At 47.2% G+C, this 18,732-nt stretch overlaps 1 protein-coding gene across 1 annotated transcript; it reads left to right on the top strand.

Annotated features, from left to right (window-relative positions):
* Nucleotides 1-5,539: 5,539 nt before the first annotated feature.
* On the top strand, nt 5,540-6,475 carry LOC141988370 (olfactory receptor 51G2-like). Its single transcript, XM_074954149.1, has one exon. The coding sequence runs from the start codon at nt 5,540-5,542 to the stop codon at nt 6,473-6,475; it is 936 nt and encodes a 311-aa protein (XP_074810250.1).
* The last annotated feature ends 12,257 nt before the right edge of the window (nt 6,476-18,732 follow it).

Below are 18,732 nucleotides of genomic sequence, written 5' to 3'. Positions count from 1 at the left end.
GATAAGGTACCACACCTTACCTAGCCTAGGGCTTATATAGCTCCCCTTGACCACGCTCCTGCTGCTCTGTGGCCCTGCTCACTGTATCACAATAATAAGACATAAATTCATGGTATACCCACACCTTAATACTTTGTGCAGTTTTGGTCACCACATTTAAAAAAATAAATTAAAATTGGAAAAAGTACAGAGAAGGGCAACAAAATGTTTAGGGGTCCGGAACAGCTTCCATATGAGGAGAGATTAAAAAGACCGGGACTTTTCTGCTTGAAAAAGAGACGACTGAGGGGAAATATGATAGCATCTATAAAATTATGACTGGTGTGGAGAAAGTAAATAGAGAAGTGTTATTTACCCCTTCAGATAACACAGCAACCAGGAGTCACCCATGAACTTACTGAGAATTCACACAATGCACAGTCAGCCTGTGGAACTCATTGCCAGGGGATGTTGTGAAGGCCAAAAGTATAACTGGGTCCAAAGAAGAACTAGTGAAGTTCATGGAGGACTGGTCCATCAATGGCTGTAAGCCAAGATGGTCAGGGATGTGGCCCATGCTCTGGGTGTCTGTAAACATCTGACTGCCAGAAGATGGGAGCAGAGGAGAGAGGTTGGATCACTCAATAATTCCATAGTTTTCTTCATTCCCTCTGAAGCATCTGCACTGCCCACTGTCAGAAGACGGGACTCTGGGCTAAACGGACCATTGGTCTGAATCCATATGGCCGTTCTTAAGCTGGGCTGCTGCAGACAAGCCATTTCCAGGGGCTCCCTCTGTTATAGGGGTGTTGTAGCCACCCTAGCAAACGTCCACGGTAGAGTGACCATACATCCACTTTTGGCTGGGACAGTCCCTTTTTTAAGCCCTCTCTCAGCTGCCCTGACTTTTTTTGTCAAAAGGAGGCATTTGTCCCATTTTCTCTTCCTGACTTGATCAGTTGGCAAGAGCCAACAAGACTAATGCCCATTTCTGCCACAAAAGCGGGGAAGTGGTGAACAGAGGAATGTTCGGGGGAGGTGAGTGGAGACACCAGCCCCCCTGTATGGGGTGAGGCAAAGCTGGGGGGGCAGATTCCAGCCACACATGACAGACTTCTGAGACCTGATGGAGGCCCTATAGGATTCCAATGATGTGCGACAGCCTCGCACGGGGTCAGCGGGGAGGGGACTCAATAAAGCAGCTGGGGGTCTCCTGTTTTCTCTTTGGGAAATACGGACACCCTAAGAGGATACTCTATATGGGAGGCCAATGGGGGATGAGTGCTGTCACCTAGGTACATGGTCCTGTAGCACAAGGGACAGAGGCTCATGGTTTGAGTGAGAGCTGGGCTGGAAAACAGTTTTTTCCCCCTATAAAAAATTTTGACCCAAAATAAATTGTTGCTTTTCCATCCATTTTTGGGGGTGAGTTTTCATAGAAAATGGATCATTTCTCTGAAAGCTCAGCTGCCATGATGCTGCCCAGCTGCAGCTGCCTGGATCCCCAAGAGAAATTGGAGGCTTTTCATCTGCCTGGTCCTCAGAACATAAAGGAAGGTTGCACTGATGGAGTCTCTGGCTGCGCTCTGGCCATGGAAATGTCGAAACATCTCCACTAGTCTATGGCTGGGGTACTGTGCCCCTCAGCTACTCTCCCCAGCCCTCCCATCTCTGTGCAGCCCCCTCCACCCTGTACAACGCCCCTTCAGCAGATCCTGCAGGCAGTGGCTACTGTGACAGACCCTGGCAGCACATCTCTGAGGAACCTGTGCTAGCAGGGAGCTGGAGAGGGTCCTAGAGCAGTTGTGGAGGCCCAGAGATTGTGGGTGGGGGGCCTGGCTACCAGTGGATCACTGAGATCTGTGCATAACTTTGGGGATCCCAGGATCCTGCGTCCCCTTTTCATTCCTCAGGGAGAAGGGACGGGACCTCCCCTCCTGGAACGATCAGAGGGAAATTTCCCTGTCGGGAGCCTTGTGGAATCTCCCGTCTCTGGCCTGCAACCTGAGTTTGTAATTCAGGAAAGGGAGCTGCCGAGGAGAAATCTTGTCCTATATTATTATTATTCTATGTTTTAAATTTTATTTCAGCCCGATCACACCTGTGACAGCCTCATCGTTACCACTCGGCCACCCCCACGTAGCCCTGTGACTAATCAGAACCATATGAACAGTGATGACAAGCCCGGATTCCAGGAATAGAGCCTGCAGCAGGGCTTGTGCTGCCGTCCAGTTGGGCAGAACCACCAACATCCCCTGTGATTTGGCCTCCTGCAATTTGCCATTGGCCGTGATGGGGTTAAAGTTGGTGCACACTAAGCCAAGCAGCTGCTGTTCCCTGATGCCCAAGTGGCCCCCAAGGGAATGTGTGAACATGCTTCATAAAGAGAGTTGCCTCCCCATCGGAACAGATACTGCCTGCTGCCCGTGTAGTATCCTCTCCAATGACCCCCTTCTCCTTTACAGTGAAGACCTCTGATGGCAGCTGCTCCCCTTCTAGCAGGAACTGGGTACGTTGGCAGGTTTCACTACCTTTAAAATGCAAAGTGAAGGGGAAAGGCTGCAAGCTGTTTTCATTTGAAGGCAGGCAGGGTTAGGTAGCTTGGGAACCCCTCCCCTACATCTGCCCATGCTCCACACTGGGTTATTAAAATTGCGCAAAAATCTGACATTCAAAGTGCTCTGGGCCCGGGGCTGAGCGAGAGGAGACACCACGGAATGTCAGTGACTAGTTCCCCACTCGTCTCAGGTTTAGGTGCCAATGGGTCCAATATTTCTGTTTCCTGACTGGCTAAGGGCTCCAGCACTTCTGCCCCGTAGACACCCCTCTGAGTTACAGGGCTACCTGCATCTCCGGCCCCTCTCAGCTCTCTGAGTGTCAAGTGTCAGGCCTCCTACCTTGACCACTCATGGGGTGGAATCCCATGATCCTCCCACCCTCAGACTGGGCCCTGGAGTACAACACACTGCGAGTTGACTGTGCTTGCCGAGCAGGTCCGAGTGGTATGCTCAGATCCATGTCTATCCCAATGCCATACCTGGGTACTACAGACTTTATGAATACAGGACAGAGACAGTCAGAGAAAGCGAGAGCAATAGACTACTTTTGTGTGTGAAATGAGGTTCCATTTCCATGAACACTCCTGCACTTGCCTTTGAAATCCATTTCCTGCAAACCCTCGTCGTGCCTGAATAACAGGTGCTGGGGTTACTCTGTACTAGAGAGTGACAGCTCAGGGAATGAATATTTTCTATACTGACCCCAAGGCCTGTTACCACTCCAGATATGGGCTACAGACTGACAGAACAGAACCTGAGGAGATCCAGTCAGCTATTAACTCAGGGACAGGGGAGCTACTAGACCTTTATTTGATGACAAGCAACTGCATGAAGGCTGAGATGCTGCAATCTTTTCAGGTTCTGAAGAAATCCAGATGACAGACACTACCTTTTAAGTCCCACTCTGACCTCTGGGCAATTGCCCCCTAACCCCCATTGGCGGGCCTGAACCAGAGAAATCATCTTTGAAAGCAGATCAGAGGGGAAAGAATGGGTTCACATACGTGTACTAAAGTACAGATGTGTAAATATTATGCCCAAACCTCTGTAATGCAAATATTACAAACCAAACTTTCATGACAGCCATGTATATTGAAAGCCAGCCACAGAGCTGCTGGAATTGCTACAGAAAGGGGCAGTGGTCTTGAATTGCTTAATGTCTTTTGGGATAGTGGTTGTATGTAATTTCCGCCCATCAACTTTGACATGAGCATGGTTGAAGTAATTTGCATGCTCACCTGGATATGAGTGGAAACCTATTCACCCATTTGTGATGCCAACCCCTCCCCTGCCCAGCTGAAGTAACCATCTGTTTTAGCTTTAAAATTGCCAGATACCCACAGACTGTTGCATGGGGAGAGGATGCAGGTCCTGTGAGGATGAAGAGAAGCCTGTAGGATGATCAAACGCTCTGGATTCAGTCAACGCTGGGTAGGCAACACACTTCAGCTCCTGTTGGAGGGATTCTTGGGGGTTAGAAAAAACAACAAGGAGTCCTTGTGGCACCTTAGAGACTAACAAATTTATTTGGGCATAAGCTTTCGTGGGCTAGAACCCACTTCATCAGATGCATGGAGTGGAAAATACAGGAGCATGTATAAATACATGAAAAGATGGGAGTCACCTTACCAAGTGTGAGGTAAGTCTAATGAGACAATTCAATTAACAGCAGGATACCAAGGGAGGAAAAATAACTTTTGTAGTGGTAATGAGAGTGACCCATTTCAAACAGTTGACAAGAAGGTGTGAGTAAGAGTAGGGGAAAATTAGTATGGGGGAAATTAGGTTTAGGTTTTGTAATGACCCAACCACTCCCAGTCTTTATTCAGGTCTAATTTGGTGGTGTCCAGTTTGCAAATTAATTCCAGTTCTGCAGTTTCACGTTGGAGTCTGTTTTTGAAGTTTTGTTGTTGAAGAATTGCCACTTTTAAGTCTTTTCTTGAGTGATCAGGGAGATTGAAGTGTTCTCCTACTGGTTTTTGAATGTTAGGATTCCTGATGTCAGATTTGTGTCCATTTACACTTTTGCGTAGAGACTGTCCGGTTTGGCCAATGTACATGGCAGAGGGGCATTGCTGGTACATGATGGCATATATCCTATTGGTAGATGTGCAGGTGAACGAGCCCCTGATGGTGTGGCTGATCAACGGGCGCATTTGATAAGGGAAACTTAATATAGCCCAGTTCTGATCGAATTTACACATGTAAATCTGGAGTGATGCTGTTGAAATCAGTTATTGAATTTAGAACCTGGCCCCAAGAATTTATGCCATGTGCTGAAAAGAGACAGTAGCATAATTTGAGCTCTTAGGGGTGGAGAAAAAAAGTACATATATGAGACAATGAAGCGCATTTATAAATAGCTTCAATGCAGGGCAGATAAATGCAATGACCATTTTCACCATGCACTTGCCATGTGTTTACACGCATGTCATGATACAATGAGACACACTCAGAACTGCAGGGCCAGAAAGGGTGGGAAGGTCACAATTGTAAAATTACACAGTGCTCAGATAGGCTGCCAAACTCCCAGCCACAAGATATCAATGGGACAAGAGCTTAGCAGGATTGAAAAAGTGACTGGATATTTGGATGGGGAACCAGAAAATCCAATTACAGTATTTTTAAAAAAAACTCTTGGAAGGGCTCTAAACCTTTCTGATTTATACCACAAAATATGTCTAACTAGTGGGTGTCAGGCAGAAACTTTTCCTGGGAGCAGGTTATTCATAGCAGTCTATTGCAGGGCTTCTTCCACCTTCCTCTGAAGCATCTGGAACTGGCCATTGGATACTGAGCTAAATGGACTGCAGGTCTGATCCAGTCTGGCAGTGCCTATCTTCCTATCGGTGGTATGTTTTTGCTGATTTTCTTTGAGCTCATGGGCGTCTCTAGACTTGTGCTGAGAGCAGAAAGATGTCTAGCTAAATATAATCTAGTCTCCTGTTCTTTTTCCTTTCAGAAGGGAAAGCTCAAAACTCCTGAGAACTGCCCAGTCCATTATGTCAGTTGTCAATGACACCAAATTCATATCTGCAGTGTTCCTTCTCACTGGGATACCTGGGCAGGAAGACGTCCATCTCTGGATCTCTATCCCCTTCTGCTTAATGTATGTCATTTCGATAGTAGGAAATTCGGTCATTCTGTTAATTATAAAAACAGATCCAAGCCTCCATGAGCCCATGTACATTTTCCTTTCCATGTTGGCCGTCACAGACCTTGGCTTATCAATATCCACCATGCCGACGATACTGGGTGTATACTCGTTTAAGTACAGGGAGATCAGCCTGGATGCCTGTTTTGCCCAGCTATTCTTCATCCACGCGTTTCAATTCACTGAATCCTCCATACTCTTGCTGATGGCCTTTGACCGCTTTGTCGCAATCCGGGACCCGCTGAGATATGCTTCCACCTTAACCCTGCTCAGAACAGCCATGATGGGACTGGTGTTTATACTGAGAGGAGTGGCTGTAGTATTCCCATTCCCCTTTCTCCTGAAACGGTTCCAATACTGTAGAGACAATGTCCTCTCCCATTCCTACTGCCTGCACCAGGAGGTCATGAAGCTGGCTTGTTCGGACATCACAGTCAACAACATCTATGGCTTGTCTGTTACACTCTTAACTGTGGGGTTGGACTCGCTGTTCATCCTCCTTTCTTATGTGATGATCCTCAAAACAGTGCTGAGCATCGCATCCCACACAGAGTGCCTCAGGGCCCTGAACACCTGCGTCTCCCACCTCTGCGCTGTTCTGCTCTTCTACACACCAGAGATCGGCCTGACTGTGATACACAGATTTGGGAAGAACTCGCCTCCCTTGCTTCAGATTCTCCTAGGGTACATCTCCCTGCTGGTCCCACCACTGATGAACCCAATTGTGTACAGCGTGAAAAGCAAGCACCTCCGTGCAAGGATAATCAGGTCGTTCATGAAGTGAAGAGTCAGTTCACCACCCAGCTCCAGCGCTGTGCCACCAGAGATGAAAAACACAGGCCATGGACACAGCCACCTATTCCATCCTGGATCCTCTTCCTCCGAGGTCCCTCCCTCTGCTCCGTCTCTTCTCCTCAAACCCCACCCCGTGCTCCTCCTCCTCCGCCGCTTGGAGGCACTCACAGCAGTTATGCTGAGAATCTGCAACAATATGCTGCAGAGTCAGACTGCCTGAAACTAAGCAAGACCAAACAGGGCAGATATGGAAGAACAATGCTGAATAAAGCAGCTTTATGTATAGTTTAACAAATGATACAGAGAACCAGGGAACTAGCTGGGAACTGGATTGGCTGGCTATATGGATACTTGGGGCAGCTTCCTATTGGATAAGTATGCTGGGAAAAAGGATGTATAAAAGCCTGTGTAACTTCCTGCTCTGTGTACAGGATTTGAGATTCAAATCTCCCTGTACCTATTTGAAGCTTCAAATAAACTTTTCTGCTTCTCCACCCCTTTGTGATTATTGGGTGTAGCACACCGGGTAACGAACCACTCAAGCTGTTGTTCAGCCTCTCGGCACTGGGTGCCAGCAACACTGTGACCTTAGAAGGAAGGGCAGGGTGTGTGCAGGGATACCTCAGGCCACGAGGGGGCACTCTGGGGTGTCCCCAAGCCACAGGGATGTGGCCAGAGTGGACGGTGCTCTTGGAAGCCATTATCATCGGGCAGAGGTCAGCCGAGCCCCCAGGCTGCTCTAAACTCCACTGATGCAGGTGGGAGCAGGCCAGAGAATCAAACCCCTGTAACTGGCTGCTTGCCATCCCCGCTTTCTGCAGCACTGGGGGGAGCAAAGGCTGCTTCCACAAGAAAGGGGCAAACAGAGGGGAAGATGCTCTCAGGGACACAGGGAAACTAGGCTGGGTCCCAAGAGCTCCTTGGCATCCCAAAAGAATGTAAGTTGGGCCAGTTCTGTTCCTCTATCTCCAGTGCAAAGCCTGTCTAATGTAGCTTGTAGTGAGACGTGAGATAGATGAGTGTAGAGGTGTGACAGCCCCAGAACAGTGTGAGAGAGGCCAGCCCAGCTGAATGGTTACGGGGCTCAGTCGTTCCACCGGTTCCCAGCCTGCAACCCGGGGTTGACAACCCATCACAGACGGTTTTAAAACAAACTGATAAATTAAACAGTGAAAGTCCCCAGGACCAGATGATATTCATGCACAAGTTGTGAAGGAACTCAAACATCAAACTGCAGAACTACTAGCTGTGGTATGTGTTGGGGGGTAGAAACTGAGAGAGAGGGAAGGATCGACTCCAGAGGCAGGACCATTCAGTCTAGATCGCCATTCATTGCATCAGAGTTGTTTCAAGTTTGCAAGCTGTACCGCTCATTCCCCTTCTCCCTAACCCTGAGGAGTGAGCACCAAGGTTTGTTTGCATTTCCCCTTTATTGTAAACTTTAGCCCTCCTCCTACCCAAGTGGGCATTTCTGGTCGTGGTCTTGGCCCAATAGTTGTCTCTTAATTACCCAGCTAAATTCTCTACCCTTGTTTACTGTTTATCACTGCTATGACCTTTTGCTGCCTTACAGGGGAGATGCATGTAGTGTACTTGGACTTTCAGAAAGTCTTTGAGAAGGTCCCTCACTAAAGGCTCTTCAGCAAAGTAAGCAGTTGTGGGATAAGGAGGAAGGTTCTCTTCTGGATCAGGAACTGGTTAAAAGATAGGAAACCACAGGACTGGCCATCTGAGCAGTGACAGGCCCAGCTGGATTCTCTGCGGTGCCAACAGAGCTCCCCCTGTGCTGTAGAGAGCAGGGATGGAAAGAAGCCAGTTACAGGGGTTTGATTCACCGGCCTATTCTCCCCCTGCCTCAGCGGAGTTTAGAGCAGCCTGGTGGCTGAGCTGACCTCTGTCCATTGTAACAGCTTCCAAAAGCACATCCCACTCTGACCAAGTCCCTGTGGATGGAGGCCACCCCAGAGAGCCCCCTTGTGGCCTGAGGTAGCCCTGCAGGTGCCCTGCCCTTCCCTCTAAAGCCCTTGCAATGACTTACACTCAGCTTGGGATACTTAAAACAAGCCCCCTCCCCCCCTTTGTGGGGTCACATTAATTCAGTCTTCCCTAAAGTAGATGAAGGGTTAAAATCCATTGCTGATGTAATAACCTGGTAAATGGATTTGTGTACAGGCCCAAAGTCCAGAGCTTGGTCAAGAGGTCAGAGGCCTAGCAATAGCTAAGAGAAAGCAGAATAACCAAATATAACCTCCCTCTTGCCAAGATATGCCTGGTCAGCAAAACACCAGATACTGGGGGCAATAATTGTGTCTTATTCAAAGTTGCAAATAGAACAAAGAAGTCCTGTTTCTGTTGTGTTAGTTTCTTCTGTAGGGAGATGTTCTTCCTACTCATCCCACCTTGAGTTTATGAAAGGTTCAAGCATGTCAGTATAAGATATGACCTCCCCCCACCTCCCTTTCCCAGGGACCAATGTCTGCCTTAAAACACAGATGAACAACTTGAAAGGTAATCTTTATTGCCATATACGTTCACTGTTTCTTTGCTTTTACCCCTATATATGTATATGTTGGACAATCAAAGGAGCTACTTCATTCCTATGGACCCCAAATCAGAATTCAACATATATATTTTATACTAATACATTTATTAAAGTACTAATTAAATGTTAAATGTTAATTTGTTAAATTGAGACCATGGGTGGAGACATTATGTAACCTTTGACCATTGGCTACTGTGCTATCATGTCTTGCTGCTAGACCTATCCAGGGTTGTGGGACTGCCTACCCCGTCACTTTCCCCCGCCCATGGAAAATCCATATATTGCATTGTAATCAACTGATTGACAGTGTCTCTGAGCCTAATAAGCGAGGTGACACTCTGTCAGCGCTGTACGTAATAAACTCCTGTGCTTGACCTCTACACAGTGTGGATTTATGTCCTTTGGTAGATGCTCTCCTACCCTCCTCCTTTACTCAGGAACCCACCACCATTCTGCTTGCTAGGGTCAGCATTGATTCAAGCTTGCCGCACCCCCTGCTCCTCCTTTTCCCCAGAGGCCCCGACCCCTGCCTCATCTCTTCCCACTAGGGCCTGGCTCCTGCTCCTCCACTTCCCATGAGGCTCTGCCCCCCTCAAAGGGTGGAAGTGGGCCATGGTAAGAGCTGCCCTGGGAACCCAGGCTGCTGTGGGGAGCCCCGTACTCTCTACCTTCCCTGGGAGGTGCATCCCGGGGGATGGGAACACAGGCTGGGGGCTTCTCTCGGGCCCCCTGCCCAGGGCAGGTGGAGGGTCTGGGGCTCCTGACAGAGGCTCTGGCTCCCTGGGCAGCTCTTACCAAGGCAAAGCTCTGGATTTTGTCCTGGAGACTGGGTGGAACCTTGGGTAACAAGGGGGAGCAGAGGGTGGGGCCTAAAGGAGGAAGAAGAAGGGCAGAGGTACTACAGACCCTGGGGAACTACAGACTGGTCAGCCTCACCTCAGTCCCTGGAAAAATCATGGAGCAGGTCCTCAAGGAAACCATTCTGAAGCACTGGGAGGAAAGGAAGGTGATCAGAACAGTCAACATGGATTCACCAAGGGGAAGTCATGCCTGGCCATCCTGATTGCCTTCTATGATGAGATAACTGGCTCTGTGAATATGGGGAAAGCAGTGGACGTGATATATCTTGACTTTAGCAAAGCTTTTGAGATGGTCTCCCACAGTATTCTTGCCAGCAAGTTAAAAAAGCATTGATTGGATGAATGGACTATAAGGTGGATAGAAAGCTGTCTAGATTGTCGGGCTCAACGAGTAGTAATCAATGATGCGATGTCTTGTTGGCAGCCAGTATCAAGCGGAGTTCCCCAAGGGTCGGTCCTGGGACGAGTTTTGTTCAACATCTTTATTAATGATCTGGATGATGGGATGGATTGCACCCTCAGCAAGTTCACAGATGACATTAAGCTGGGGGGAAAGGTAGATACGCTGGAGGGTAGGGATAGGGTCCAGAGTGACCTAGACAAATTGGAGGATTGGGCCAAAAGAAATCTGATCAGTTTCAACAAGGACAAGTGCAGAGTCCTGTACTTAGGATGGAAGAATCCCATGCACCGCTACCGGCTGGGGATTGACTGGCTAAGCAGCAGTTCTGCAGGAAAGGACCTGGGGATTACAGTGGACGAGAAGCTGGATATGAGTCCACAGTGTGCCCTTGTTGCCAAGAAGGCCAACGGAATATTGGGATGTAATAGTACGAGCATTGCCAGCAGATTGAGGGAAGTGATTATTCCCCTCTATTCCACACTGGGGAGGCCACATCTGGAATATTGCATCCAGTTTTGGTCCCCCCACTACAGAAAGGATGTGGACAAATTGGAGAGAGTCTGGTGGAGGGCAATGGAAATGATTAGGGGGCTGAGGCACATGCCTTATGAGGAGAGGCTGAGGGAACTGGGCTTGTTTAGTCTGCAGAAGAGAAGAGTGAGGGGGGGATTTGATAGCAGCCTTCAAATACCTGAAGGAGGGTTCCAAAGAGGCTGGAGCTTGGCTGTTCTCAGAGGTGGTAGATGATGGAACAAGAAGCAATGGTCTCAAGTTGCAGTGGGGGAGGTCTAGGTTGTATATTAGGAAACACTATTTCACTAGGAAGCGGTGAAGCACTGGAATGGGTTACCTAGGGAGGTGGTGGAATCTCCATCCTTAGAGGTTTTTAAGGCCTGGCTTGACAAAGCCCTGGCTGGGATGATTTGGTTGGTGTTGGTCCTGCCTTGAGCAGGGGGTTGGACAAGATGACCTCCTGAGGTCTCTTCCAACCCTAATCTTCTATGATTCTATCCTCCATTAATTTATCTAGTTCTTTTTGAACCCCATTATACTTTTGGCCTTCACAACATCCCCTGGCAATGAGTTCCACAGGTTGACTTTGTGTTGTGTATAGTGCTTCCTTTTCTTTGTTTTCAACCTGCTCCTTATTAATTTCCTTTGGTAATCCCTGGTTCTTGTGTTATGTGAAGGAGTAAACAAGACTTCCGTATTTTCTCCACACCATTCCCGATTTTATAGCTGTCTATCATATCCCCTCTTTGTCGTCTATTTTCTGACCTGAAAAGTCCCAGTCTTTTTTAATATCTCCTCAGATGGAAACTGTTCCACATTTCTAATTATTTTGTTGTCCTTCTATGTACCTTTTCCATTTCTAATATATCTGTTTTGAGATGAGGTGACCAGAACTGAACGCAGTACCCATACTAGGGGATTAAATCGTGGCATTATTATACTTTCTTTCTTCCTGTCTATCCCTTTCCTAATGGTTCCTAACATTCTGGTAGCTTTTTTTTTTTTTTACTGCTGCAGCACACTGAGCAGATATTTTCTGAGCATTATCTACGATGACTCCAAGATCTTTCTTGAGTGGTAAAAGCTATTTCAGAGTCCATCATTTTGTATGTATAGTTGGGATCATGTTTTCTAATGTGCTTTATTGCTATCATTTGAATCTTTTAAAAGCCTAGGAGGATATCCTCCTCATAATCTCATTGTTACACTGTGCCACATATTCTTCAGAGTTGTATGATTATGGCATAATTATGATACATTTTGTACAAGTTATGTCTTGTCAGGTGTCATAGGATAACTCTTTTCAGGAAATCATAACTTTTCCAATTTGTGTGCGTGTATCATTTTTTTATCTGAGGGTATGAATATTGACTATATAGCTGTATTTCAAATGTAGTTACAATGGGGTGATACCCACTAGGCAAAATGCTTCCAGGCTAGACAGCTGGTTGTGAAGGGCCTATAAAGGGTAATGGGCCATTAGGGGAAACAATGGGCCTGAGGAGCAGCTTATCCCCCACCTGGTGAGCCTTCCTGAGAATGTTCCAGACAGCCTATGGATAATGGATGGTATGACTCAGGAGGACATGCAAGGGCATGTGACCAGACCACATGACACTGAACTCCATTTTGGGTACCTGTACTTTTCCACAAATTGGACTGGGAACTCTTTTTGGAACAAAGCATTCCTGCCATATGTTAAAGCTGTAGAAGGAGGGATGTGACATCATATCGTGGCTTCACACCCCAAGCAAGAGAACTTCTGGAAACACAAGAGGAACAAAGAGTGAACTGGGGGAAGTGCTGATCCCAGGTTAAAAGGATTTTTAGCCTCTGTATGGAAACCTGGTGTACAGCTTGTATGCCCAGCCAGGGTGAGAAATTGCTAATTCACATGCAGTCTAACTAGCATTTTAGGTTAGTTCGCGGTTTTGTTTATCTGCTAGGTAATGTGCTTTGATCTATTTGCTATCATAATCACTTAAAATTTATCTTTTTCTAGTTAAACTTGTTTTTTTGCTTGATCTAAACCAGTGTGCCTTTGAGTGAAGTGTCTGGGGAAAATCTCAGCTTGGTTAACACAGGCTTATGGCATTTCCTTCCCACATGAACTGGAGGATGAACTGTATTAATGAGCTTACATTGTACAGATCCCTGTGCAGCATAAAACAGAATAATTTTGGGTTTATACTCCCGGGGGGGAAGGAGTCTGAGCCTTCGGAGCTGAGAAATCGGCTGGTGTCTGCTCCTTATACTTGCGAGGCTTAGGTAAACCCTCAGGTAGCTCAGTTTGGGTATGTAGCACCATCTGCTGTAGTGCTCGTGATCACAGGGCCTGGAGAGGCTGAATCACCAGCAAAGCAGTGTGAAACAGAGCCAGTCCAGCTGGGTGGTTAGAGTGGTGCAGCAGTTCTCATGGCTCCCAGACTGCACCCCAGGGGTGATAACACATCAGACTCATACCCTCTGGAGCCCAAATTTGGCCGCAAGGCACCTATGATGCAAGTGTGGGGGTAGGGATGGTAGCTCAAACAGGAGATCCAGATGTAGCAGTTGTTTGATTCCTTTACCACCATGTTCTTACCTGAGCAGGGCACACTACCTAAAATACCAGCATACTGAAATGGCCCCAGGGCAACAGATCAGGAAATTCCATGGTTGTTCCCTCAAAGAATGTGGGATACCATGTGAGATGAATTCCAGGTCATTTCACCATGGGGAGAGCTGAAGGAATCACACAGTCATAGACACCAGCTTCTCCTGGTGCCAGTGGGTGCTCATGTCCCCCCGCCCCCAGCCCCGCCCCAACTCCACCTCTGCCACGCCCCCATTCCAACCCCTTCCCCAAAGTCTCCACCCCAACTCTGCCCCGTCCCTGCCCCTATTGGACTCCTTCCCCAAATCTCCGCCCCGGCCCCGCCTCTTCGCTGCCTCCTCCTCTGAGCATGCCGTGTTCCCACTCCTTCCCCTCCCTCCCACAGCTTGTTACACCACAAAACAGCTGTTTCGCGGCAGCAAGCGCTGGGAGGAGAAGCGGGGAAGGCATGCTCAGGGGAGGAGGTGGAGTTGGGAGGGCGGGGCGTGGAGCTGCCGGTGGGTGCAGAGCACCCACCAATTTTCCCCTGTAGGTGCTCCAGCCCAGAGCACCAATGGAGTCAGCGCCTATGCACACAGTGAGTGGAGAAGTCCCATTGTACATGTTCTGACCCAGGATATCATAACCCGTTTCTGCACCAATTTGTGAAAGATCAACACAGTATTGAAGTTTGATGCCTCCCTGATACAGAGAGTAGATTAACCATTAAAACAGTTGGTAGCTGTCAGATATATATTGAACTTCAGACCTCACAAAGGCACACTGGCAAATACCGTTGATGCCAGAATCCTGGGAGAAGAAAGCCTTTTACATAAAATTATGGCTTGCATAAATTCAGGATCATGTAATTTGGCCTCGACGGGGTGACACTGATTTTTCAGGGGCTAATGGATGGGACATTACAATTGCATGGGCGGTATGCAGCGGTTCACCGCTACCATCAACTGAAAATTGGTTTTGGTCCCGTATCGTGTGCCAGAGTGCAGGTGGCAGTGCATTACACCCAGAAAAGAAAGCTATCATCAATTGCTAGTCTGAATAGTTTGCAAGATGCAGTTTTCCCTGAAAATCTGAGCCCCTATTATCGGGGAATCATTTCTTCATTCCCAAGGGTGGCTCTCAGGCTGAAGTTCTCTAAGGTCTATTTTCTGCTCTTCCCACTGCTCACAGAGTCCAGGGAATTGTCTGGTAGTCCTGGCCAACCTGAGAGTCCACAGGGACTGTTCGGGGGGAATCATAAAGGTCGCTGTGTAGCATGTGAAGTGTCAGCCATGTGACATTCACACACTGATTCTCAAGACTCTGCCTTGCAGTAGCAGTAAGGAGATTTCCTTTCTCTGCTGAGTGAGATTGCGGTGAGTTGCCTGTTTTTTGCATTAAAGTTAGTGCTGAGGGCTCAGGAAGGGTTCCAGGGTTCATGTCAAGAACCATCTGGGCAGGAATTCACCAGCACAGTGACTTGAATTGTTTAGTACTCTCAGAAACACCAAGGGATTTACCTGGTAAAATTGGAACGACAAATGTATTGGAAATACTTTAGACAAATATTTGTTTTTAAGTTCAGTTCCCTTTCTCTTCCTGTGTCCTTCAGTCTCAGTAGCTTCCTTTTTTGGGCAGTGTAGTTTTTCCTCTGGTTCGCTCAAGTTTTCCAATTCAGCAACTTCATTGCCCTGTAAGGAAGTGCAGCCAAAGCCTCTGTGGTGGGTATCTGTGTTACCAGGAGGTTCACAACAAGAATGAGCCACACACTGGCTATATTCTGCTCTCACATTCTGTCTTCACTGGGTCACTCCAGATTGACACTGGCCTCTCTGAGAGCAAAATCAGGGCCCCTGTGTTTTGAAATTCCCAACTTTCATTCCCGGTCTCAGAACACCACATGAACTGGGGGTTTCCTTCAGACACTTACAGCACCCTAACAGAATAGCACTCTCTGCAGCAGGACCCAAAGCCGTGATTTTCACAGCCGGTAGCCAAAAGTTAAACACTGAGGGTGAATCTGGTCCCCTTGAGATCAAAGGCCAAATTCTCAACAGAGCCAGGAGTTCCCCCTAAATCCACATGTAGTGACTTAAATAAATGCCCTGATTTACATCAGCCATGAGTCTCCAGTGACTTCATCTGGAGTCGTCCCACGGCCTCTAAGGATGGGTGAGCTTCTTTGGACTCAAGAAGAACTGACAGGAGAGTTGCTGAAATCTCAAACTCACAGGCTTAAACCTTCAAAACAATTAGGATAACAATTTTTTTTCAAGGGGGAAGAGGGGTCTGCTCTCTCTGAGCCCCTGCATCTCTGTTTCTGGAGAGGATGAGAAGCACAAAAGGCAGTAAAATTAAAAGCATGTTTCTGGCTTAGAGGTGGTGTTGCAAATGTCACCGGGGGAGGTCCAGAAACACACAGTGTGTGGGGCGGTGGGGGTGGGACAGCGGGACATGCAGTATCCAGATCACAGTGACTCGGAGTACTGAAACTATGCAAAATGGGGAATGGACGTCCTCCCCGAAGCATAGACCAAAGAGGCGTCATGAGGCCTCCTGGGTCCGGGAGGTGTCTCAGGCTGGAATGTAAAGTGGACTACACTGCAGCAGATGGTCTCTGACACCCTGCCTTATCCGGACCATCCTTCCTCCCATAAGAAAGCACACTACAGTTTCGTGGCAACGTCAGCCATTGCCAACATGGAAAAGCAGCCTCAGGAAGGTATGTCTGGGTTTCTAACTGGCTGCAGTACGTCAAATCTTTGTGTCGTTTTGAGGAAGAGTTACTCATGCTGGCTCCTTTTAGTCTCCACATACTCTCTCCCTCCCACTGGGTCTGTCCCCCTCTCCTTCCCTGCACAGGCTGAGCTGCTACAGGGGTTCCCTTTGCCCCCAGAAAGGCTGTTCAGTCTCATCTCCCCCTTTTCCCTGGGGCAGGCAGACACTAAGTTTAACCTAGTCTGAGGAGATATTTCTGTGAGCCATCACTGTGGTGTGTGGCACCTGGTTTTGGTCCTGAGTGAGGGGTATCCCTATGTGGCAGGGATGGAAGTTCTGGGGGTGGGGGATCTACATGGACTGGTGACCAGCACCCAGGGGAAGCCCTAGACTAGCTGCCAGCAACTGGCGCCCTAGGTGAACCATGGAATCGGCACCTCCACCCCCAAACCCCAAGGCAGATCTAGGCTGAGGTTTTTGGTAAACTGGGAAACATTTTGCCCCTTTTTTCCTTTTAATGTTTTTTAAGCATTTTTTTTTAAACAGAGGCTTAATTATTCAGTTTGTCCATCCGTCTGTCCAACCAATGTTTCTGAGATCAGATAAAACAGAGACACAACATTTTCAGAATAGATTTGCACACGACAGCTAGATGATATTTCAGTTCAATTTCAAATAAAAATACATTAAAAATGTTAATTATAATTTTTATTATTATAAATCCCAAAACATCCATTACGCTATCCTGCTTTAACTGCCATTACCACCACATCCAATACAGAAAGAAATAAGAAAACTCTTCAATGAACTTTAACCTGTAGTTACAAAACACTCTGAATAAAAAAAACCCCTCTGTTCTCTTAAAACATGACTTTTCTTGCCTTAAGTTTTGAAAATTCAGTCACTAGTTATTTTAGATCCAGTTTTCCAGCTATTTCATGCTCTACTGACATTGTGGCAAGTCCAACGAGTCTCTCTTGCACCCTTGTTGAACGCAGAGATGTTTTTATCAATTTTAATTTTGAGAAGCTACTTTCCCCACTAGCTACGGAAACTGGCAAAGTTAAAAGAATGTGTAGAGCTATAACAATGTTTGGAAAACTGTGAGTTTATTTTCACAAACAACTTCAGTACTTCTTCAGGAGTGGAATGTTTCTTGAGTTGTCTTGAAAAAGCCTGAAGCTCACTACACAAATCTGTAGCATCAATGTCTTTTGAATTTTCATGAGTCAATGCCGACTCCAGTTTTATACAAAATTCTCTTATCTGTTTTGCTGTTTTCTTTTGCAAGCTGTGGATATCGTATAGAAAGCCAAATACTGACTCTAGGTGCTACATCTGTTGAAATCTTACATCAACCGAGTGAATAGCAGTATCAAGAACTGCAAAGTAGAAATTCACTTTGAACCTTTGTTTTGGGCTCTGATTGGGTGTGTCTCATCCTTTTTATGAAAACTGCTGCTTCTTTTACCAAATGCGAACTGGATCTGGTTCAAATTCTATCAGAAAGTCTATTTCTGCAGCAAGCTCGAGAGAATCTACCAGTGTTCTTGCGAACCCTTCATCACCAGCAAACCTGGTGGCTGAACTTTGTGACTTTGTCCTCACACATAACTATTTCACATTTGGGGATGATGTATACCTTCAAATCAGCACTGCTATGGGTACCCGCATGGCCCCACAGCATGCCAACATTTTTATGGCTGACTTAGAACAACGCTTCCTCAGCTCTCGTCCCCTAATGCCCCTACTCTACTTGCGCTACATTGATGACATCTTCATCATCTGGACCCATGGAAAAGAAGCCCTTGAGGAATTCCACCATGATTTCAACAATTTCTATCCCACCATCAACCTCAGCCTGGACCAGTACACGCAAGAGATCCACTTCCTGGACACTACAGTTCTAATAAGCGATGGTCACATAAACACCACCCTATACCGGAAACCTACTGACTGCTGTTCCTACCTACATGCCTCCAGCTTTCATCCAGACCGCACCACACGATCCATTGTCTACAGCCAAGCTCTACGATACAACCGCATTTGCTCCAACCCCTCAGACAGAGACAAACACCTAAAAGAGCTCTATCAAGCATTCTTACAACTACAGTACCCACCTGCTGAAGTGAAGAAACAGATTGACAGAGCCAGAAGAGTACCCAGAAGTTACCTAGTACAGGCCCAACCAAGAAAATAACAGAACGCCACTAGCCATCACCTTCAGCCCCCAACTAAAACCTCTCCAATGCATCATCAAGGATCTACAACCTATCCTGAAGGACGACCCATCACTCTCACAGATCTTGGGAGACAGAGCAGTCCGTGCTTACAGACAGCCCCCCAACCTGAAGCAAATACTCACCGGCAACCACACACCACACAACAAAAACACTAACCCAGGAACTTATCCTTGCAACAAAGCCCATTGCCAACTGTGTCCACATATCTATTCAGGGGACACCATCTATCCTAATTACATCAGCCACACTATCAGAGGCTCGTTCACCTGCACATCTACCAATATGATATATGCCATCATGTGCCAGCAATTCCCCTCTGCCATGTACATTGGCAAACTGGACAGCCTCTATGTAAAAGAATAAATGGACACAAATCAGATGTCAAGAATTAT

The sequence above is a fragment of the Natator depressus genome, chromosome 1 (assembly GCF_965152275.1).
Source record: "Natator depressus isolate rNatDep1 chromosome 1, rNatDep2.hap1, whole genome shotgun sequence".
Taxonomy (NCBI): Eukaryota; Metazoa; Chordata; order Testudines; family Cheloniidae; genus Natator; species Natator depressus.
This window is presented reverse-complemented; position numbering and strand designations above follow the sequence as displayed.

Excerpts from the sequence above, each read along its gene's own strand:
- LOC141988370 (XM_074954149.1), top strand. The coding sequence starts at position 5,540 with ATGTCAGTTGTCAATGACACCAAATTCATATCTGCAGTGTTCCTTCTC.